Source organism: Pinus tabuliformis, chromosome 4_2 (assembly GCF_031772625.1).
Source record: "Pinus tabuliformis cultivar Carrire ecotype Pingquan chromosome 4_2, CPIR1, whole genome shotgun sequence".
Taxonomy (NCBI): domain Eukaryota; kingdom Viridiplantae; phylum Streptophyta; class Pinopsida; order Pinales; family Pinaceae; genus Pinus; species Pinus tabuliformis.
In genome coordinates, this window is record NC_142304.1 from 1155477039 (window position 1) to 1155502030 (window position 24992).

A 24992-nucleotide genomic window follows, 5' to 3' on the forward strand; every position below is an offset into this window, starting at 1 on the left:
GAAGCAATACCAACAAGCAGCATCAGCAGAGATCGATAGGTTGTCCTCCAGGCTGAAGGAAGACTTCGCCATGTTTGTTGACATACCCCCAAGAGTCAAGTGGGGTGACTTTGTGTTGCAGCCTTAGAGTGCTATAGATGGGCAGGATTCTTAGGGAGGTCCACCTCTTGAATCAATACCTTGCTACAGAGCCCACAGTAGTTTGTAGTAGAATGGATCAGTGGCAATAGATGCAGTCAGATTCCAGAGTGACAGATGCAGAGTCTAGTTGCAATCAAATACTGGACAACACATTGCAAAGTTGGCAGTAGTGCAGAGTGGCACAATGCAGATTCAGCAGCAGTGTAGATGCCTCAGTGACAACGCAGATACTAGCAGCAGTTAGAGACTCGAGTGACAGATGTATCATACTGATCACAGTTGATTTAGTATTTAGGATGATTTTCAGTTGCAGATGTTGCAATTGCAGCAGCAACAGATGGAGGAGTAGCAGTGCAGATGCAGTGTTGGCAGCAGTTTTGCAGGGTCAGCAGCAACACAGATGCAACACATATCAGAGTTGTGCAATAGTTGGCGGGCAGCAGCAGCCAGATATCAGTAGCGTGACAAGAGATGATGCAGAGATAGGATGGTGCTACAAGAGGCAACAACACTAGAACAAATTCCTCGCTAAGAGGGAGTGTTAGTTTTTGTAGCATAGGATGTGTTCTAGGCACAAAATTTTGTAGAGAGGCTAGAATACATGAGATCTCCAAAACCCGGAAATCATTTCTGGAAATTCCACCTAGAAATGACTTAATTAGATTATTAGTCAATTTTTAAATATTTCTTAAGTCTAAACTTAGGGAATATGACTAATTAATCAGAATTAATTAAGTTATGGTTTGAATCTTCTAGAAACTCACACGGATCAACTTCAAGTTAATCCTAGCCATCGATTAAGATCTAATATTAGTCATTGAAGTCTCAACATAGGATTATAAGAAGTCGATGGGACTTGGAGAAAGCACTTGAGCAATTCGATTTCACTGGCAGATCAATTTCCTAAGTAGCAGCAGTCAGTTTTCGGAGAGAGAGCCAGAGAAATCGAATCAGTGAGAGAGAGGCAGGGACAGTGAAGCCGGAGGAAGATTTCTTGATCCAGTGAGTGCATTTGCAGAGAGGCAGAGAAGCCACAGAGAGGCTGACGCAGAGCAGTGCAGTAGCCTCTAGAGGAAAATTCGAATTGCTGGGAGAGCAAAATTTCAGTGCCAGAAGCTGGGCAGAGGTTCCCGAGGCCAGAAGAGATGTTTTCCCATACAACAGTTGCTCAGACGGCTTGAGGAGAGGTTGCTCCAAGCTGAGAGCAGCAACAACTACGCTAGGGTGATGCAATGACTGCGCAGAGGCAGTTTAGATGACTCAATTTGAGCTAAGGTCAGTGTCGAGATTTGCCTGTGGAGTGAGGAATCTCTCCTCACTAGATTATCTTTCCATTATTTCAATGTAGGATTTCCAGTTTCGGCATCTAGATGTACTCAGATTATTTCACTGCTGCCTAAGAAACCGGATTCGCTCAAAACCATCGACGAATCCCGAATCGGTCGAATCGGACACGATTCTATGCCGATTCGTGTCAGGATTGGAGGGCACGTCGTGTCCTATTGTGGCACGTCGTGTCCAGTAACGTGCCCCAATTTACAAATCGTGTCTCGATTCCGGAAAGCGAGTCCTGGTTTTTCGATTCGTTTTGAGGGTTTGCGATTCGTTTTGAGGGTTCTGCAACGTTAAAAAGGGGCGTCGAGCTGCTCATTCACTCATTCTTTGTTGTTGTTTGGAGCAGACCGCCGAACGACCACAGTCCACCCAACGTCACTGCGTGCAGCGTCAGGCATCGCCGCATCGTTAAACTGCAGGTAAGCAGGCACAGCCGCACAGGCATCGTTATAATCACCGGTAGAAAACCCGAGCAGTGGCAATGCTATGTTGTAAACCCGTGATTTTTTAAACCCGTGTGGTTGTAAACAGTCATGACCATAAATTATAACTTTGGAGATAAACCAACTATAGATGTATAGTGTCCAAACAAATATAAATGAATCCGGATCTGCTGTGGATACGGAAGGCTGAAAACTTTTGTACAAAGGTTTAACAATGCGGCATGCCCATATTCTGTGATCTGAGCCTTCTATAAGATTACACTTTTGTGGAAACGAGCTTCAGAAAGATCGTCATCTTTATATAATACGAGCTACAATAAGAATATCATCTCTGTGTAATGAAAGCAGACCACCATATCTATGGAACAAGGCATTCTATCTTAGTGAATGAACAAATTTAAACAGTTTAAATTTCAATACAATAGTGATTCCAAGGTCAAGCCTTGCACAACTCCTAATCATGAAGAAGTATAGTCATAAGGTGCTGCCGCACTGTTTGAAAAACCATGAACTGAACATATTGAAGTTGTTTACATTAATCATTTAATGGCATGTCTTACAGCTTCAAAAAATTGTAGGTAGTGATGAGTATTATGTCTGCACATTAGGAAAAGATTCAAAGAACGTATTAGTCCATATATAGATAAGTAAATAACCTGTGGCTGTAGGCTGTCATCAATGAACTAAGCTAAGCATGCCCATAACTCAGTCAAATCCCAGTCCTGAGTCCACTCAAATATAACAAGTTATATATATGTATATAAATTTAGGTAAATAGTTTCGTAATACAGCAGTTTGTTCATTTTTACAGCAGTTTGTTCATTTAAATTTTTACAGCAGTTTGTTCATTTTTTTTACAGGTTGAGGTAACATGGCTCAATCAAAGGCAGGGGCAGCAAGGAAGGGCAAGAATGTCATGGGTAGAGATGCTCTTCCTCCCCCAATATCATCAGAGTCTGCTGCAAGTAATGTTGAGGGAAGAGGACTTAAAGACAATGAAAAATATCCATTGTGGAAATATGTCACAAGAGAGGATGGGCCAAACAACAAGGGAAAGGGAGGAGGCAATGTGCAATGGAAATGTAACTTTTGTAACATTTCTTTCAAAAGCACATATTACCGTGTGAAATCACATTTGTTGGCTATACCTGGTTGTGGGATTGGATCTTGTAAAGTTATTACTTCACAACAGAGAAAAGAATTGAAAAAGGAGGCCAATGTTGGTATGGAACATGTGGCACTGGCTTCGAAATCAAAAGCACCCAAGGGCAAGAATGAAGACCCCCTTCCATTTTTGAGGAAAGCCACCACCAAATTTCCATTTGAGAGTTCTACTTCTACTGGGGGACAAGCATTAAAAAGAAGATCACTTGGTCCAATGGACAGGATTTTCCAAAAGGGGAGACGGGAAGAGCTTGATCTCACCATTGCCTTCTTCTTCTATCAAAACTTCATATCATTTAATGTTGCACGTTCACCTTTATTTGTTGAGATGTTCTGAGCTCTAACTCAAGGGGCTTCGGCAGGGTATGTGCCTCCTGGGTCAGAGAAGCTGAGAACCACATTGTTGACGAAGGCAAAAAAAGAGGTGCAAAAAATGCTCGAGCCTATTAAGGCATCATGGCCAACATCTGGGGTTAGCATTGTTTCTGATGGATGGACAGATCCAGCACGACACCCAATCATCAACTTCATGGTGTCTTCCTTGAATGGTCCAGTTTTCCTGAAAGCAGTGGATACACTTGGCGAATACAAGGATGCACAATTTATGGGTGAGTTATTTATTAGAGTTGTTGAAGAGGTAGGTGTTGATTCTTGTGTGCAAATCATTACAGATAATGCACCTATTTGCAAGGCGGCTGGCATGATTGTGGAAGCTAAATATCCACAAGTGTTTTGGACACCTTGCATTGTCCATTCATTGAACTTAGCACTGAAATCCATTGCTTCTGATGTGCTTTGGATTGGAAGCATTATTGAGGATGCAAGACATATCCGTAACTTTATGCAAAATCATACAAATGCCCTCACTATCTACAAGGAGTACAGCAATCTATCATTGTTGAAGATTGCTGATACACGGTTTGCATCTTCATTCATGATGTTGAAGAGGTTGAGGGAGGTCAAGACTGCTCTTGGGTCCCTGGTTATTTCTGAGTTTTGGTCTTTTTGGAGAAAGACAGATCAGGCAGCCTCTAAAAGAGTGAAGGACACGGTACTAGATGATGCTTGGTGGGAGAGGGTAGATCTAATTATTCGGATCATGGACCCTATCATCTCTTTGCTTCGAGTTGCAGATACAGACAAACCCATCCTAGGAGAGGTTTATGAGGGATGGGATTCCATGATTGAGTCTGTGAGGAGCATTATTCTACAGAGTGAGTGCCCCCAGTATGAGACATCACCAGAGGCCTTCTGCGATACCATACATGATATTCTTGTCTGCAGATGGGACAAGAATTGTACACCTTTACATTGTTTGGCTCACTCATTGAACCCCAAATACTACAGCCATGAGTGGCTGAATGGTGGACCTTCCCGTAGATTCCCTCCTCACATGGATGGTGAAATCTCACAGGGGAGGAAAGAGGCATTGAGGCGGATTTATCAGGATAGTGCATTGCTTGCTGAGGTGGAGGATGCCTTTGCAGAGTTTTCCACTGGCACTGGTCGATTTGGAGGTTATGATGTGATTAGAGACAGGGGGCTTAAGGAGCCCTACTCTTGGTGGGCAAATCATGGGGCAACAAGCCCTCCTCTTCAGCAATTAGCCATGAGGCTCCTCTCTCGGGTGACTTCATCCTCTTGTTGCGAGAGGAATTGGAGCACATATGGGAATTTGCATACTGTGAAGAAGAGCAGGCTTGAGCAGTCCAGGGCAGAGACAATGGTGTATGTGCACACCAACCTTCGTCTTATTTACAGGCAGAGGGAAGAGTGGTTGAGGGGAAAGACAAAGATGTGGGATGTCTTTCCTGAAGATATGGGTCTGGACACCACTGTTGAGTTGGCATTGGCCAACATGGATCTCGGTGATCCAGTGCTAGACCCTATTAGTTTTGATGACTTAGAGGGGTCAACCTCCATACCAGCAGATGCAGAGGCGACTATGGATACAGGGGAGGAGGAGGATGCAGAGGAGAGCAGTGGGGACCATGATGATGGGGACAGTGATGCTGATTCTGATGCTGATTGATGCCTTGAGGCTTGTATACCTATAGTTGTTTTATATTTTCTATTTCTATTTGCCATTGGCATTGCACCAACACTACCTGTGTAACAGATTTTGATTTGATGACTTAATGAGAAAACTACAGTTGTCAGTGTGTTTATCTTACTATCTTGTAGTTGTAAGTTGTCTTTCAGTTATGAATTATGAATCATGATTTAAATTTTTAATAGATTTATCATTTATGTGACCAGTACCACTGACATTTATTTGAATTTTGTATGTACTATGCATGCTAATAGCTATAGATGAAGATCTATGTTTGAAATCAATAAATTTGTATCATTAATTAAAATTTGTGTAAGAAATATGCTAATAACTAATTTTTAATATATATATATATATATATATATATATATATTTTAATAAAATAATATATAACGTGTCCTGTTCCGGGGGTCAGCGTGTCTCGAATCCGACACCACGAATCCCGAATCCTACGTGTCCTGAATCCCTGTGTCAGGTGACTTAGACTGCTGCATAATAATAAAACCCTCAACTGCTGCACCGGTTTTCCCGAGTTGGGTTTTTCTAAGGATATTGGTCCAAAAATAATTGGGTTATGTTATGTGCGAGTGCTAGTATTTCTTCCAGTGCTTATTTCTTCCATAGTTTATTTGTGTAGGTTGCAGTGTGATTGATTCAGTATTTGTTGTAGCACACAGTAAATAAATTGTTAAAATTAATTTAGCAATTACCAGAATTATTTCCAGTGAGGAAACTATTCAAGGAAGATGTACTTGGAGGAGAAGATGAGATGCACCAGGATGCAGAAAGGGGAAAGCATAGACCCCTTCCTCACCAGGTTCTGATTTTTCACACACAAAAGGGCTATAAATATAAGGAGTTCGAATTCATTTGGAGCATCGCATTCTCTCTCACATAGTTCGATCTTTGAAGATGGAAGTTGGAATAGTGTGAAATTGTTTAAGGGCTAGAAAAGAAGTTGGAAAGAAGTGTGCGTTTCTATAGGAAGATGGAGGGGCTCAAAATCGAAATTTTGGGACAAATCTCACTCCATTCTGAGGTGTATCAAGGGAGATCGAAGTTCTCCAAGTTTGGTCGAAGCTGCTGCTACCACTGTTGTTGGGTCGAAGTTGTTGCTGATACTGCTAGGTTGAAGTTGCTTGTGAAGGGGTGTCATCTACAAGAAGGATTGAGGGTTGACTTGGTGTGGAGGGAATCTTTGTTTGGGTCTAAAGTCTTGGATTATCTCGAGAAACTATTCAAGGAAGAATTGTTGACTGGGTTTTCCCCTAGATAGGGATTTTTCCCTGGTTGTCCGCCTACATTTGTTGTCCTTGTGTTATTTTCTTAGTAATTGCTTGATGAACTAAAAGATAAAAGAACATAAAGACAAAAGAATCACAAGTAATTATCTATATAATAAAATATTTTTGCCTATTTGATTTTCTAACAGAGGAGCATGCTATAATTGGGGGTAATTTCAGATGTTGGAACTAGGGCCAACCCTTTATGGGTATTTGTGGATTTATTAAGGAGAGCCCAAGGCTAATTTTGCAAAATTTTCTGAGCACTCTAGAGGGGTCATACAACAGTCTCTTTCCAGCCAACAGTTGCAGATTTCCAAGGCAGCGCAGAGCTTGAATCACTTCCTAGCATCCGAGCAACACAATTTCTCACCTGGTGTTTGTCTAGTTTGCTTTAGCAAGTCTAGGTGCACATATTCCACACATATATTGTACATTCCTCTTTGGTAATAAAATGGCTCAGCTTGGCGCAATTTTTGGATTAATTTGTGGTTGTCTAATTGCATGTTAAATTTATGTGTTGCATGTGGAGTTTGTTTTATCATTGTTATTTCCTAGTATGAATATTACAACCTACATTTGAGACTAATTCCAAAACAACTGAGAGAGAGAATTCACGCAGAATAGGCATTTAATCTAAAAGTAACCAAGAGTTTGCATCTCAGTTAGTTTGAGGTGTTGCATCTCATATAGGATAGTTTTCATCCTAGCAGCAACTATTCATCTGGTTACTTGGAAATTAATCTACATTGTGCAAGTAATTTGACTCCTAAGGCACTAGTCTCTAACTGATAAATTCTTTAAATCTAATCAAGTTGTGCTAACTAATTAAACTTTCCAATCATTTTCAACCAAGTTGCTAGGCCATTCAGTTGTGTTTCCCAAACTCATTGTTTCATCCATAGGGACAACCCCCCTTAGCCTATTATAGGGAGACAACTTAAATGGAGATGGCCGGGATCAAAGTGACAACCCATTCCTAAAGCATTGTCGCATTCACTTGTATAATTTGGGCGATGTTCCCCACCACTTTGTGGGTGATATCCCTACGAGAAAAAAAATTCTGCATGATGGTCCTTAGCCGACAAGCCCTTGCAGCGCCAACTATCTCGTTGTGCCATTTCTCCGCCACCTGAGCCAACCATGTGGTCCCTCATTCATCTGTCATGATCGTATGTTTGAAGGTGGACCTCTCAAATCGGAAGGTATGTCTTGTCATTTGGTAACTAAGTACTTTAATTTACTTATCATAGAAATTATTGGGCATGAACTAATGGGGGGTTTGGCAGAAAGAGTGGACTAGGTCTGTGCCCTTGTCTCCTAGATCTATTTTGGGGTGTTAACCTTGAACCCTAGTCCCGTGTGAACTCTTTTACTGACCTTTGGGCTTCTCAGATGGTATTTCATGGGAAACATGTGAAAATTCCTACTCCAAGGAACTGCTACTGCAGCAAAATTGAATTTACTTCTCCTACTTGATTTCAATATACATTATCAAGTTACGTTCTGAATACTGAAGTAAATTACTTTTTCAGCCTACACTACTTTAAATTTGATTACATCAAACAGAAAACTGAGCAAAGAACAAGATACATAGGATATAGTTATTTTTTGACAAAATAATCCCTAGAAAAACCGAACGCGGGAAAACCGGTGCAGCAGCTCTGAAGGTTTTCTATTACTAAGCAGTAATTCTGAATACAATGTTGGATGCCCTCTCGGTAATCCAGTGCCAGAGAAAATATAATGGCAAAGAACTGAGTTAGTTTTACCTCACTTCACCTGGCAGATTCCGGTTGATCCAGCAGCAGAACTGGCTAACCCTGGTTATCTCTGCACTGGCCATGTGTTAGCCTTACAGGCTCTATGTCAGCTTCTGTGTTGTCTCTTCTGCCTCTGGAACTTCTGCGTCAACCTCTCCCGGTTGTTCTCGCAATTCCAGCTTTCTGCATGGGGGTCAACTTCTGCTCTGCGCTCGCCCTTCTGGCACTACGTCAGGCCTACGTGGGCCCAGATTGGCCCAGCGTCAGTCCTTCTAGCTGTTGCGCTGCCTCCACTAGCATATCTTCGCCTCTCTACCCAGCATTCCTAAACTATCCCTACCCCTCTGCTGTAGAATGATCACTCAGTTCGAATTTCTTAGCTTCCTAACCCCATAAATCGAACTCCAGATCAATCCGTTCTCTCCATGTGTGTTTCTAAATGAACCCCAGGCCTCTTTCTTATACTTTTCTCGTTGAGAATTCAATGGCCGAGATTAAGTCTCTAATAAATGGCTAAGATTAAAAATTGACTTGATCTGCTTTCTAGAACATTCTCACCCTTATATTGATTAATACCCATTAATACTTTAATTTTCCTAAGTTTAGACTTAGGACTCCCATTAAAAATATTAATTATTGTAATAAAATACAATCCGGGTGGAATTTCACGAAACGATTTCTAGTTTCTTTAGAACTCATGTGCCTTAGCCTCTCCACCAATTTTCATGGCTAGAGCACATCCAATGCTACCAAAAGCTAACAAAACCCTGATTTTGGATGTGTGGTCTTGCTCACCGATTCATATATATCATCCCCCTTACATTTATTATACTCCCTTTCATCACTTCTCCCACCTGGGACCACATTCCTCCACTGGGTCCACATAGGGTCAACCACCCCCTCCCCTTGCCCACATCTTGGATAAGGCTTGGAACGATGCCCTGGAGTTTGATGCAGCTGAAAAGAAAAGAAAAATCATAATTGGCCACATTCAACAGGAAATTGTACCACAAAATGAAAAAGATGGCCAAGACAAACACATTTAGCACATGGGCAAAAGCCATTACATGAGCTCTTCCCCTTTCATAGCCATCACCCTGTTTCGTAGATGCCCTTGAAGAGTCTGCCTTTATCATTCAGGAACCCATGATTGTCCCAACACCTAGTGGGCGACGAACTACCCCACCTTAAAAGGGGGTACCCATTGTTGTGCTTTGCACATCATGCTCTCATCCCTTTGAGCCACGAGCAGTTAACCAAAGAAAATCACAAAAGGCAAAAAGCATTTGAAGAAGGGTGGAAAAAGCAAGTTCATGGTAACTCATGTACCACGATTACTCCCTCCTATACATTATTTACCCAAGTATGGGCTTCCCTTTATTAGCTACTCTTGTGACATGGGGTGTGACTCAGGTTGTTCCCCTTTGTCCCCTACCCTATTCCATCATTATATCACATGCCACCACCATTTGACGGATGTACCATGAACATATCACCCCCTTTAGAAGTATAAACCACCTAATAGGATGATTGGTTAACCCCTCTTGGAGCTTGGAGACATTGGCACATGCCAAAGCCCACTATGGAAGGGCATGCCATTATGAAGTGCCCACTCATTGTCCATGGTTTGTAAATTCTTTTACTTGATTGCTTTAATGACTTGATATGTTGGAAGGTGCAGGGACGCATTGGATCTTATGCAGGATTACAGATGGTCTCCATTTTGGGTTTGGTCTCCCTATATGAGGTCCTAACCCTCCAGAGGGCTACATTGGCACATGAGGATGTGCGTAGAGAGCCATGGGTCTCCGCAACAACAGGTACTAGTACATGGATCCCTAGAGTTATTTAGAGATCGCTTATGGTTCACCTATTGGACGAGGAAGATGCACCTGGTTCACCATGCCCAGTCGGCCCCACAGCTACATTATGCACTTGGCAAATGACCCAGGACTTGTATGACGATGTGGCATCGCTTATACCATCATCTGAGCCCTTGCAGATGGTCTACAGGCATCTTCAACTTATTTGGAGACCCATGAGGACACTTGTGTGCCCCCACACCCACTTGGGAGCACCACAAGTTTACTACTTGGAAAACAAGGGGCCAACCCTTTGTCCACTGCTTTTGGAAGTCCTATTTCAAATTTTGGCACCTATGGACTTCATCAGGCCTCAACTAAGGCCCAAGGACATGCATTATTGATCATTCGACCTCTTGAGAGGCTTATTCTTTCGCTTATGAGCTAGTTTGGTGGGCTTGTCACCAAAACTTGGTTATCTTATACATTATTTTATTCTAGGGTCTAAATTAGGCCTAATTAGCTAAATCAAACTCCTTAGAAGTGTATAAATACAAGTGATGTGATTTCATTTGGACATCATCACTTGGTTTGGACTTGTATCTCTTTAGATATTTTCACTATCCTTCTTTGTGGACGAAATTTTGGAGCATGGAATGAATTTTGATGTTTGGATTATCTTCTCTTGTCCTAGAGCTTCTTGATTGGCAAAATTATTGATGGTTGGATATATTCTCTTACATGTAAGTACAATTTAATGTTATTCTTTCTTTTACCTTGTCACATGCATTGATGATGATATTTTCTCTATACTAGGGCTAATTTGTTGCATCCATTATTGCGAAATTGTGGAAATTATGTTTCTAGATAGTGTTTCTCCTTATATGGGCCATGTATGATGAATGGATGTTCCTAGGGATAATTCTATGGTTGAATTTATCTTGACAAGCCATCTAATCTTGCAAAACAAAGTATAAAGATTTTAAGCTCACTCTCCTTTGCCCTAATGCTAAGCAAAGTTGACCTTGAGGCCTCCTTGGCCTAGAAAACGAAGTACATTCTCATTATTCTTCTTGACTCCAATCTCCCCAAAGGATTAGGCACTGGTCAACCATAACGTGATCACCTTGATACTTATCTTTTCTCTCACCTTCCTCTCTTATCTAGGCGTAGTCCCATTAGATATCCTAGGGCATCATGTTTCTTGCAAATGACTCACTCAAACAATTCGATCTCTTGGTTCCTACTACGTCAGTCTGTCTCCTATGCATCCTCCAAATTTGAGGAAATTCCGATCGAGCAATTGTGAGATATCCCAAGCCCTAGCCTTGTCATCGAATCTTGCCCTTGGCTTCCTTAAACTAGTAGCCTCACTGGGATCTTTATATTTACTTTGTTAGGAATTCTATCTTTGATCCATTTCTCTTCCCTGGTTGGGTCAAATACGTCATTGGTTGCTAAATCCCATTACCTTGACCTATTTAGGGGTCCACTTGGTCCCGTGTGGTCTCATTTCTTATCAAAGTTGACTCTTCAGAAACCACTTGGGCAACCAAGTTCCATATGGATTTTAGGGATTCGGAGGCTCCTTTGCAAGTCACATTCCTTAAAATTAGCCCTTAAATCCTCATCAACCTCTCCTAGAGAACCCTACACCTCTCTTAAAAGCAAGCAAGCCCCAATCTTGAGTTTCTCCTAGGAAAAGGTTGTTGGAATCACTTCACACCCATTTCATTTGATCTACCCTTCGTAAGTGATTCCCTATATAGCGGGTCTCCTCCCATTGGTGAAAGTCCGTAAAGAGTACGGAGCTTCAGCTGTGGTGACAGTGGGCTTTTGCTCCATTGTTGCTCTTGACCTAGCAAGTGCCCCTCTAGGACCCCTGCTAGTTTGAGTGGTAACAGGTGACAACAGGTCCTTGTCCCATTGTTGCCACTTGATCGAGTAGTAATCCCTTAGGAGCCCCTCCTATGACCCCTACTAAATTGAGTGGTAACAAGAACCTTACAAGTAAAAGTTGCAACAAGTCTATAACCTTCTGTTTTTTCTATTTGATTGTATATACTTTTACGACATGTTTTTCAAATGAACAAAAAAGGAAAGAAAAAGAATGGGAAAAGAAACTTATAATAATAATCATAATCCTTGAATACACATATTTCTTTACTACAGACTTATCAATATCCTTCAAAGGATTCAATTAAACTTACAATCAAAGGGATGAAAGCAATCCAAAAAATGGTATGCCAACCTGCAATCAACAACGAAAGCACATTGTAGCAGAACATGCAATTTACTTTTATTCATTTTTAGGAAAGGGACCAAAATGTTAGGCATAATGAATAATAATGAGAAGTGATTCTCTAAATAATTTTTCATATTTCTTTTCATGTGGAGCTTATAAATAAACAAAAAACCATCTTTAAACCTTAGAAAGTCAGAATCAAGCCCCAGTTCCTTTCACATAATTTATGAAAGGAAAACACTTTCAACCATAAGTAGTAAAGTACGACAATAAGCTGAAACACGAGAGACTGCATTTTATAGTGACTGTGGCAACAACATGTATCATATCAAACTAATATCTGAATAATTGATCTACAATGTACAATCTGAAGCCCACTTCATATAAAAACATTATATATCCATTTACAGGACCTAGGGATATTTAAGAGAGAGATGACACCCTCAAAGTTACTTGTTACTAGATTTTTCATAATTCCTATTTCAAGGAACTTGGATGAAAATAGAAAAGCACTGGAAATTTATTTTGGTGGACAACTATCATACATTGGGTTCATTCTTAGAGGCTATGCCACTACATTGTCACAACAAAGAAATAATATAATTTCGTTAATGTCCACAGCAGACCTAAATGTGACAAAAAAACATAACAAGGTCACAAATATATGTGGGAGGCCATGGTTACTTCTAAAAGCCAAAATATAAAGAGATACAAGTGAAAATCAAAACACAACAGAGTAACGAAGAGTGATGTTAGAAGGTAAACCCGAAAAAAGAGAACAGCACTACTCAACTAGATATAGAGGTAGGCATAGAGGAGGGATAAGAGCTATCTTCATCATCATCAATCAATGTGAAAGTACGAATGCAACCCCTGATAATGTAGTCCAGTGAGTGTCTGGAGCTGAGAGGACCTCATAATATTATCACTAATAGCACTAGGTGAGACCAGTTAAGAACATGAAACTGAGTTAAGGACTAACTACCTTCAAAAGTGTGGTGCTCTGTAGATATAAAGTAACTTCCCATGGGTGTGTGCTCTACCAGCAAGCAGTGAGGTGATCAGGATTTTATTCATGTGGTGACTGTGTTCAAGTCCCCATAGCATGGAACGTAGTCAAAGAGATGGCTAGAAGTTACTAGCAACAATATTTCCCCATATATATATATATATATATATATATATATTGTAACAACCCACCTAAACTAATCCTCTAATATAAAGTTTTAAACTTTATATTAAAAACAGATATAATAAACCTTAAAACAAATATGAATCAAAGTTTAAAATAAATATGATTTAACTTTATAAATATAAATTTTAAACTTTATAAAATATATATATTGAACTTTATAAAATCAAACCTTATGATAAAAATAAAATCAAAAAAAGAAAAGAAAACACCCTTATATAAGGGGCGCATAAACCAAATGGGATACGTAAGCAAAGTCATAAGACAGCAAGGGAAAAATATCTGAGAGCCGCAAAATGCATGGAAGGCGTGTCGGGAGGAGGAAAGGCGGTGGCTGCAGGTGGGAGGGCGGCCACCGCCAGGCCCGCAGATAAAACCGGAGGTCTGAACCGAGAAAGGGGGCTGGAAGAACGGAGTTAGAAACCAGGAGGAAGGATTCAGCAGTGAGAGAGGTCTGCCAGTGAGAGAGGTCTGCCATTGGAAGAGCTTTAATCCGTCTGAGGTTCTGGGCACGGGGGACAGTGAGCTTCTGTGAGAAGCTTACTGGATTGAGCAGCCAGTCTCTGCTCAGTCTGGCTGGGTGGAATTGGTCTCCCGGGTAATTGGAGCAGAGCAGTTGCAGCATCATCAACTTCACCGGATCAGATAGCAGTCCAGGTAAGTACAAAATCAAAAATTTTACGGTTTCTGTTTTCCTGTTTTCCAGTTTTGATCTCTACATATGGTATCAGAGCCTGTCGTTCAAACCCTTCGGGACCTCACAGGCCCTACACAGCCGAATATATATATATATTTGCTCTGTTAAAATTCTGCAGCATAGTAAAAAAGAAAAAAAAAGAAAAAAACCAGGGTTCTCGTTATTTCTGTGTTTCTGCAAGTTTCGTTCCTTATTAACCCACTTTCCTGTGACTGGCTTAGTCTGATACGCTCGAATTTTTTTTGTGTTGATCAATTTTCCTAGTCAATCCACTAGGGAGACTCTATAAAGATATTTGAACCAAGGTTTTAACATTTAGGGGTTGCAAACATATAGTTTAAATTCACTGTCGGGAATGAACCTTGTAGAAATTGTTGTCACCGGGTTGGGCTTCCACAGGACTGAAATCAGGCCGTAAGAGCTTTCGCTCAGAGAGGTGGTCTTCAGAAAAGCGACGACGAGGTTTGTCTCTTAGAAGCAGGTGGCATGGCATCCCAGCTTGTCCGTGAGTGGATGGGTATTCAACAGTTTCCTGTTGCTACTCAGACAACACTGCATCGATTACTTGTCTGAGGCAATGCGACCCTTAATTTGTTCAAGGTCAAGAGCAGGCTTTACACTAAATATAATTGACACCCCGGGGCTAATAGAAGGTGGTTTTGTTAACGATCATGCTCTTGATCTTATAAAAAGGTTTCTCATAAACAAGACTGTTGATATCTTGCTTTATGTGGACCGGTTGGATGGTTAGCGAGTTGATGACTTAGATTTGCAAGTCACAAAGGCCATCTCTAAAAGTTTTGGGCAACAAATATGGCGAAGGGGTATAGTGGTTCTGACACACGCTCAGTTGTCCCCAGCCAGACTGAGCATCATTTTTCTTGAATCCAGCAGCTTTACGGACTACAGCTTGCAATATAGCCGATCTTCTGTCGACAAAGTCAGCACACCTGAGCTCATCTGGTGGAATGAAAGTATGCTTCGGCTTTTCCGTAGCCTGGCAATTGACCGATATTCGGCTTCTCCGTAGCCTGGCAATTGACGATAGAGATGGAATGCAAGTATGCTTTTTTAGTTCTGTCCTTACGATGCCAGTTATGAGCGTTGGTCCCGTCCGCTCGGTCGTCTACTATCCAGCTCTTGTCGCCCTCTCCGAATCCCGCCATTGCTATTTGCGAATTGGATATTGCGTGAAAATATAATAAAAACGCTTATAAATAGTGCACCGTGGGGATTTGAAACCGCACCACCTCCGCGATTTGAAACCGCACCAGGTTCCGCCGCTTGGTATGTTGGTTATCGCGCTAGTGTTAACACGCTCGTATATATAGGACTATTTGTAATAGAGAAAATAATTACGCAACCGTCCACTGTCCCATTCGACCCGGGCAATTTCCCTTCCTATTACGCAATAATAATATATGACGCTTATTTTACTCAGATCCAATGCAGAAATTAGATGGGTTGTTAGAAAGTTGTTTAGCTGTAAGTCAATGGGTTAAAATACGGCAGTTCGTTAGTGTTGAGATTGGGGGTCCTTCAGTAGGATTCTATACTCTGATTGTATATAAATATATGAATCTATGAAAAGAGAACATGTGTGAGTTTCATGTACACATCTTGTATTTACTGCAATCTCATGTGCATTTTTTATTTTATCGTGGTACAAAGCAGGAAAATGAGTGCTTTTGAGAACTGATCCTTGTAGCTGTACGACACATAGGGTAGATGAGAGAGAGTAGTGTAGATTGTAGAATGTTTGTGAAGTTGAAATTTTCTGTTAGTTTCTAGCGTGCATAGAGTTTACTGTTGAGTGTGATAGTCCTGTGTAGATAGCTGCTTTTGTTGTGCTGATAAACACGTTACCAAAAGAGATGCAGTCATGTGAAGGTTTGCCTGAAGTCAATTGTGTTTGTGAGGATTCACTTGCATGAAGCTTCTAGAAGTAGTGCACTCCTCTCCAAAGTAGTAACAGCATGTGCATGAATAGATTTAAAGTGAACTGTTGACTGCTCAACTGAACTGAACTCCAACTGAAGACCATTGTTATTGGAACTGGATTGAAACCAGCCATGTTTAACAGTTTGTACCAGTGCACACCCCATTTTTGTACTCTGCAAGCCATTTAGAGCCTCAATGTAGTTATATTTTGTTTAGCAATGTATTGCAATCAGTGCCATTTTGTCATACTCACCCTTACAATGCTATATAGAATATACATGATAAAAACTTTTGTGTTTATATCTAATGGTTTGGATTTGAATGGATGTACCTGAATATACATAATTTTAATCAAAACTTGAAGGCTTTATATATTTCTTGGTGACTGGTTTTTGTGTCCTGTATTTTCCTAGTTCTAGTTTTGGGGTCAGCATGATTAGTCACGTCCAGCTCTAGTAACATTGTTGAACACAAGTCAACTAAACTAAAGATAAATTGTTTTACTTGAGTATCAAAACACTGAACTCCTCTTCAAGTAGTTCAGGTAGCTCCAGCTAACAAGTGGCGTCCAAATCTCAGGGGAATGAGATCTCCTCAATTGCAAGAACTACTCATATGGTCAACATAACCAGGAACCGATAATCAGAATGCACAAGTAACTAGGTTGAAACATCAACATGTAAATATGACATATTGTATCCTAGATTAAGTGTTGCTTCTAAGAGTGACAGAAACCTTATTTTGACTTGAGCATCAAGGTTGTCAAGATAACTTTAGACTTGACACCAATGTTGCTCACCACAATGGATACCTAACAATATCGTCAAATCTAGAAAAAGCCAAGCCTCAATTTCCACATAATGTCCACGGTGTTTGGTTGCTGACAAACTTTACCCACATGTTGTACTCACTGCTAGGTATCCAGTAAAAAATAAAACATATATATATATTTCGGGAGCGCGCTCCCTAAAAAAAATTTCGCTCCCTGCCTTTTCGGGAGCGTTTTGCCTTTTTTGCATTTTTTTTTTTGTAGTAATGTTCGAAATGCAATTTTTTTTTAAGAAACAAATAGTTTTTGAGTGGGGCAACTTAATGATCAAGTCTAGGCCCTAGTATTGATATGCTATTCATGGTAATGTTAAATTCTTAAAGTAAAAGTGACATTTTCTTTAATTTTCATTTTCATCCTTTTACTTAAATTTTTAACATTACCATGAAATGACTCAGGATGTTTGAGAGTGGTTTCGTCCTCATTGGATTTCATATGGAGAAAGTAGAATTTTAGATTTCATTCAAAATCCAGCAGACTTATCAGTTTTTCAGGATTTCAGGATTGGGGGATTGCAATGTTTCCATTGAATTTTGTCATGTATTAGGGTATGGAACTCATATTTAATCAAGAGTACCAATCCCTCTATGTACCTTGATGTTAGTGACATTGGTTGTCGAACTCCTCTATCATGACCCTTCTAAAAATGTACGCATCACTCAAACAAAATCTTGACTTGACAAGAGCTCCCATGGCAGTAAACACTATAGCCGCAGAATCATCAAACACCAGACCATGGGCATCACGAGGGACTGCCGGTAGAGGAAGAAGTGCGAGAGGAATCAACATGAGAGGACGAAGCTCGTTCTCTAGAAATTCACACCTTGATTCAAGAGGATCAACGCAGCTCAATTGTTGGGGATGTGGGGGACCGCATTTTCAGCGTGACTGCCCAGAAGCTTCATCGAATATATTGCATAGGACTGGAAAGGAGCCGATATCAACCAATCGAGGTAATCATAGAATTCATGCAGTAGTCAACCATGACCAAGCAGCCCATCAATCCACTGTAGTGGAATCTTCAGGTATTATCAATGGTATAAAACTCAAAATTTTATTTGATACAGGTGCCACAGATAGTTTCATTTCGTCATATGCATTAAACAAATGTGGGTTGGCAGCTCGTAGACAAAATGATTTCCACCAAGTGGAAATGGCCTCAGGAGAACTCCAAACCGTGGGCTTGAGTGTGGATCAATGCAAAATTGACCTAGGGGTCTGTTCGACTAAACTGAAAGTTTATGTCACAGCCTTAGGAACGTATGATCTTATCATAGGTATGGATTGGCTAGAAGCTCACCAAGCTTGGGTAGACTGTTATGGGAAAAGGATTCTAGGCATAAATGATGAGGGAGAAGTAATCCAAATTCAAGGAATCAAGAGGGAAGTTTCTTTACGCTACATTTCAGCAATGCAGATGAAGCGTTGTTTAAGGAAAGGTTGTCAGGCTTATGCAATTCAAGAAGTAAGCCAGGAAAAAGGGCCATCCTTAGAACAATATCCGGTGTTAGCCGAATTCCCGGATGTATTTCCAAAGGAACTACCTGGATTACCCCCGGTAAGAGAATTGGATCTCACTATTGAATTAAAACCAGGTACCCAACCGATCTCTAAAACGCCTTATAGAATGACAGCTCCAGAACTTCAGGAATTGCAAATCCAATTGAAGGAACTACTCGATATAGGGCATATTTGGCCCAGTACATCACCTTGGGGCGCTCCTATAATTTTTGTGAAGAAGAAAGATGGATCCTTAAGATTATGCATAGATTATCAAGACTTGAATTGAGCTACAATAAAGAATCAATACCCTATGCCTCGAATCGATGATCTTTTTGATCAAATGAAAGGAGTTGCTGTCTTTTCAAAAATTTCTAAGATTGCATTCCGGACACGTTTTGGACATTATGAATTTACTGTGGTACCATTTGGATTAACAAATGCGCCAGCCGTGTTCATGAATCTTATGAACAGTGTTTTCCGTGAATATCTTGATCAATTTGTGCAAGTCTTTTTAGATGATATTCTCATCTATTCCAAGAATGAGAAAGAGCATGAAGATCATTTGCGGATAGTATTGTCCTGCCTTAGAGAACGTCAGTTATATGGAAAACTATCCAAGTGTTCCTTCTTTCAGGAAAGGATTCATTATTTGGGTCACATCATATCAGGTGAAGGGATTTCAGTAGATCCTGAGAAGGTAAAAGCGATCATGGAATGGCCAATACCGAAAAATGCACATGAAATACGAAGCTTTATGGGTTTAGCCAGTTATTACCGGAGATTTGTGGAGGGATTCTCCAAAATCGCAAAGCCAATCACAACCCTTCAGCGTAAAGGTGTTAAGTATGAATGGACCGAGGAATGTAATAAAGCATTCTCTGAACTCAAAAGACTACTCACCAGTGCACCAATCCTAAGAGTCCCTGATATGGGCAAAGACTTTACGGTATGTACTGATGCATCCAAGCAAGGGTTGGGTGCAGTGTTGATGCAGGATAGGGGAGTGATAGCATATGCTTCCAGAAAGTTAAAACCTCATGAAGAACTCTATGCTACTCACGATTTAGAATTAGCCGCTGTAGTGCTAGCTTTAAAGATTTGGAGACACTATCTAGTGGGACGAAGTTTTACACTTAAAAGCGACCATCAAAGTCTACAATATTTGTTCACCCAAAGAGACTTAAATGCCAGGCAAAGGCGATGGAGTGAATTCCTAAGTGAATATGACTTCGGAATATCATACATTAAGGGAAAAGAAAATGTAGTAGCCGATGCTTTAAGCAGGAGACCTCGGGTATTTTCTCTCATACCCATTAAAGTGGACTTAAGACAACGAGTACTGGATCATCTTATAAAAGACAACTGGTATTTAAAAGTGAGAGCAAGTCTTGAGGGTAAAAGGGCAAAAGAACCTAAATTTGAGGGTTATGAATTAGAAAACGATGGAATCTTACGATTCCATGGAAGGATGTATATTCCTGATGATAAAAATCTTCGAGATACCATCCTTGGGGAAGCCCACAGAGCAGTATATTGTGCTCACCCTGGAGTAGGGAAAATGTATGCGGACACCAAGAAACTCTTCTTTTGGTCAGGTATGAAGCGCTATATCACTCAATTTGTTGCAAAATGTTTGGAATGTCAACAAGTAAAGGCAGATCATTGTCACCCAGCAGGCCTCTTACAACCCCACGACATTCCTATGTCTAAATGGAAGACCATTTCTATGGCTTTTATCACTGGACTACCTCTTACTTCTCAAAGACACAATGCCATTTTAGTAGTGGTGGATAAATTAACAAAAAGCGCCCATTTCATTCCCGTAAGAGATACTTACGATGTTGCTGACGTAGCTCGAGTATTCATAAATGAAATTATCAGATTTCATGGAGTACCTAAAAAGATTATATCCGATAGAGATTCGCGATTCACTTCTAGATTCTGGACGTGCATGCAGACAGCCTTAGGTACTCAGCTAAATTTAAGCACTGCTTACCATCCTGAGACTGATGGGCAAACTGAAAGAGTAAATCAAGTTCTTGAAGACATGTTGCGAATGTATGTGATGGATCAGCAGTCACACTGGGAAAAGTACTTACCCTTGGTTGAATTCGCATACAACAACAGTTACCACAGCTCGATTGGAATGCCTCCATTTGAAGCTTTATACGGTCGACCTTGCAGAACACCGTTAAGTTGGGACAGGTTAGAAGATCGAGTGATTATAGGACCTGAATTAATCCATGAAATGGAAGCACAGGTAAGACAGATTAGACAACGATTAAAGGAAGCCCAGGATAGACAAAAGAGTTATGCTAATGCTCACAGAATTGATAGGAAGTATGAAGTAGGGGATCAGGTTTTCATCCGCATCAAACCAAATAAAAGTACTATTCGATTCGGAAAAGGGACAAAGTTGTCACCCCGATTTATTGGGCCATTTAAAGTCGTGGAAAGAGTGGGACCTGTTGCCTATCGTCTTGCCCTGCCACCTCACCTGCATAGAATTCATAATGTATTTCATGTTTCTGTATTAAGACATTATATAGCTGATCTATCTCATAACCTCCAGTGGAAGGAATTGCAGGTATCGGACGAGGGATTCATAACGGTCGAACCGTTACGTATACTGGAACATAGAGTTCGTTAGCTGAGGAACTGCCTGGTGAACCAAGTTAAGGTCCAATGGGACAAGTATAGTCCCGGATCAACAACTTGGGAAAATACAAAGGACATATGTCAAAGATACCCTAATCTATGTCAATTTTGAAGAACTTTAAACTATGTTTAGTATATATTTACTTCACTGCAATCAGAGACTCAGAAACATTTTTGAATGATTATAGATAAACGTGACATTTTGTGACATAATATATGTTTAATTTCTGCTGGTACATGGATACCAAAACGATATATGTGGTTCGTTTTACTAAATTATAGTTGTCAAGGTAAAGTAAAAAAAAAACCGTTGAATGATTTTACTTCTGAAAGAAATTAAGATATTATAGATCTGATTTATTTATACATGTCAATATGACCAATGGAATAGAAATCGTTGAATGATTTTACTTCTGAAAGAAATTAAGATATTATAGATCTGATTTATTTATACATGTCAATACGACCAATGGGATAGAAATCAGGAAGTGAGTACATTCTAGATGAAGGTCAAAAGACATGCATGGAATATGGCAAAATATGTTGTACTGTAGTATCATAGATGAATTCATAAGTGAATAATACGTGAGTTATTTTGAATATGCTGATACACATTTTACGAATGCATAGATAAGTGTATGATTGCAGGTAATAGACAGTTACCGGGATGACCACGTGATGACAGAACCTCAGAACAATTAAAGCTCGAAGTGATTCTATGATAGGGTATTAGCCCTAATTCTACTAGGAGGGGTGGAGGTGTTGCCCACCGTTTATCCTCCGAATCCTGGAGTCATGGGAGGACTGTGTGAATCACGCTCCCCTAGACGTGTGATGATGACTGCCGGATGCCTACTGGGAATCAGGTCGGTATAACCGACGCTGTCACCTTAGAGTTTATGAATGGTTAGGTCAGTAAAACTGACGCCATGGCATACTCCAGTAGAGGACGGATAGGATGGGAGCAGAAGAGATTAGGAAGGATAGGAGGATTTTAGAATAGCTTGGGGACCTGGATAGGGAAAGACGTGACCATTAAAATCTTAAACCTAAAACTCTAACTTCGGGACGAAGTTTTCTGAAGGGGGAGTGTATGTAACAACCCACCTAAACTAATCCTCTAATATAAAGTTTTAAACTTTATATTAAAAACAGATATAATAAACCTTAAAACAAATATGAATCAAAGTTTAAAATAAATATGATTTAACTTTATAAATATAAATTTTAAACTTTATAAAATATATATATTGAACTTTATAAAATCAAACCTTATGATAAAAATAAAATCAAAAAAAGAAAAGAAAACACCCTTATATAAGGGGCGCATAAACCAAATGGGATACGTAAGCAAAGTCATAAGACAAGAGGGAAAAATATCTGAGAGCCGCAAAATGCATGGAAGGCGTGTCAGGGGGAGGAAAGGCAGTGGCTGCAGGTGGGAGGGCGGCCACCGCCAGGCCCGCAGATAAAACCGGAGGTCTGAATCGAGAAAGGGGGCTGGAAGAACAGAGTTAGAAACCAGGAGGAAGGATTCAGCAGTGAGAGAGGTCTGCCAGTGAGAGAGGTCTGCCATTGGAAGAGCTTTAATCCGTCTGAGGTTCTGGGCACGGGGGACAATGAACTTCTGTGAGAAGCTTACTGGATTGAGCAGCCAGTCTCTACTCAGTCTGGCTGGGTGGAATTGGTCTCCCGGGTAATTGGAGCAGAGTAATTGCACCATCATCAACTTCACCGGATCAGATAGCAGTCTAGGTAAGTACAAAATCAAAAATTTTACGGTTTCTGTTTTCCTGTTTTCCAGTTTTGATCTCTATATATATATATATATATATATTAGTGGAGCTTTCCACTACTCTTGTGATTTTTATCACAAATGAATGTTCTACAAGTTGATTGAGTTTTGGATGACCTAGGGTTTATGGTTTCACTTATGCCTTGGTTGACCATTTTTTAGATTCTCTCTGGTGCAATGGAATATCATTGATCGAGAATTCATAATTATGTTGTTCATGGTTTGCCTAGCCCATCGCTCATATATCTCTCATGTGAAACACCCTAACAATTATTAATGGATTAAGAGTGGCATGGTGTGATTCTAGTTCATAATGGTTTTTGTGACTAGGAAGTAACGCACAGTTCCCTTTTGTTATGACTTTGGATTTTGGAGGGGTTTTACTAAGATATGCTACTATTTTCATGGTACACAGCCTTTATGGACTATATACCTCGATAGAACATCTGTGGAGGTAGTTGATTATTATTTTAATGGGGCCACCCACATTATCATGATACACCTTAGAACATATTTTTGATGGACTTATTTTATATTATTATATGGCGGGTTGTTTTATTCATAAGATAGGACACATTCACCATTTTGACCTCACATTTTTGTCATGACATCACATATGGGGGCCTTTTCCTTGTGGAAGATTAATCTTCTAATGGAACTTTTGCCCCAAAATCTAGCAGGCCTTGTGACGTGTGTGAAAATTCCTTGAAATGCAACAACCGGAAATTATTCTTCTAACGGGTTAATTATTATGCAGTTTATTTGCTACGGAAAACAAAGAATAATTCACACTGCAATTTCTTCATCATAAAAAAAATATTGTGGAAGCAAAAAATAGGAATTGAAAAATGCTTGCACACACATAAAAATGACGCAATTATTTTTGGACAATTGTCCCTGGAAAAACCCAATATGGGAAAATTGGTGCAGCAATGACAGTTTTATTATTATACAGTAGCATAATTTCTAAGTACAATAAAATGATACCAAACTGGCATTTCTATATGAGAGAAATACTGGCAAAAATATCTAAGGGAATTTACCCTACTCATCAAGCAATCATTGCTCAATCTGACAACTCCAAGTCAGTCATCCAAGCCCCCTACACAGTCTTCTGGGTTACCTCTAAGCAACCTGTAACTCGCTTAGCCCCGGAACTACTACTACTCAAGTCATTCTACCTGTTGCTTCTCTAGAAATGATCCTCCTGGCCTTCTAGAAATATTCCCAGCCTTTGGAAATTGAATCCACCTCCAACTAGGCTAAATCGAACTACCCCTTTGAGGCTGTGGGTAGGCCCTGCGCAACCTCCTGGAGAAATAATACGACCTCCTCTCCTGACTCTTCCAGAACTGGAAACTCCTTCGGAAATCTGCTACTCTGCCCCTCTGCCACCTACTACTCAATATCTCCTATTGAATCACCTGCACTGGTAAATCTAATTGTTTAGATTGTTTGGTGTGGAGCCTCATAATCTTCTGTATTCAAAGGTCTCAGCCGGATGTATACCTCAAGAAAACTGTACGCCCCTCCACGAGGTGGGTGCAGGGGGGACTTGTCCCCCCCGTGGGGGATCGACTCCTGTGGGGGTTCGGGGGAGCCGATCCCCCCCGGCTGGGGGGTTCAGGGGCCAGCGGTCCCTTGGAGGGGGTTCAGGGGCAGCGCCCCCGAAGCTAAAAATAGATGTAAAATTGCCTTGTAAAAGTCTAGTAATTTCTAGTCAATATAAGCCATTCATTAGGCGGATGATCTGACAGTAGAAGTTATGTTTAATTTAGTTTTTTTTGCCCTAGAAGGCAACCCCTCACTATATATGAGGGAATTGTATTACGTCTATGTAGATCTGTATTCTAAGTGAGGAAGAGAGAGGAGATTGAGAGCGAAGAGGGTTTTACAGCGAATCTGTTGTAGGTTGTATCTCTTCAGTATGCTGGATAATATAATAAAAGCACTGGTTGTTTCTCCGTGGACGTAGCCCAAACTGGGTGAACCATGTATATCTGTGTCTCTCTTGTTTTATGCATTTTCTGCGTTTATATTTCTGCAATATTGTATGTGTTCCATTGCTCTGTCATATATAATTTTCTAACAACTGGTATCAGAGCCAAAGGTCTATTTGGCTAATAAGCTCGCAGGAGAGAGAAGGGT

General features: G+C 40.4%; 1 protein-coding gene across 1 annotated transcript in view; it reads right to left on the bottom strand.

Annotated features, from left to right (window-relative positions):
* LOC149173771 (MLO-like protein 1) overlaps positions 1-24992 on the bottom strand; it is a 428691-nt gene that overhangs the window by 173941 nt on the left and 229758 nt on the right. The window contains exon 10 of the mRNA XM_089426822.1: positions 12195-12235. Coding sequence (XP_089282948.1) covers positions 12195-12235 — 41 coding nt within the window. The remainder of the gene's footprint in view (positions 1-12194; positions 12236-24992) is intronic.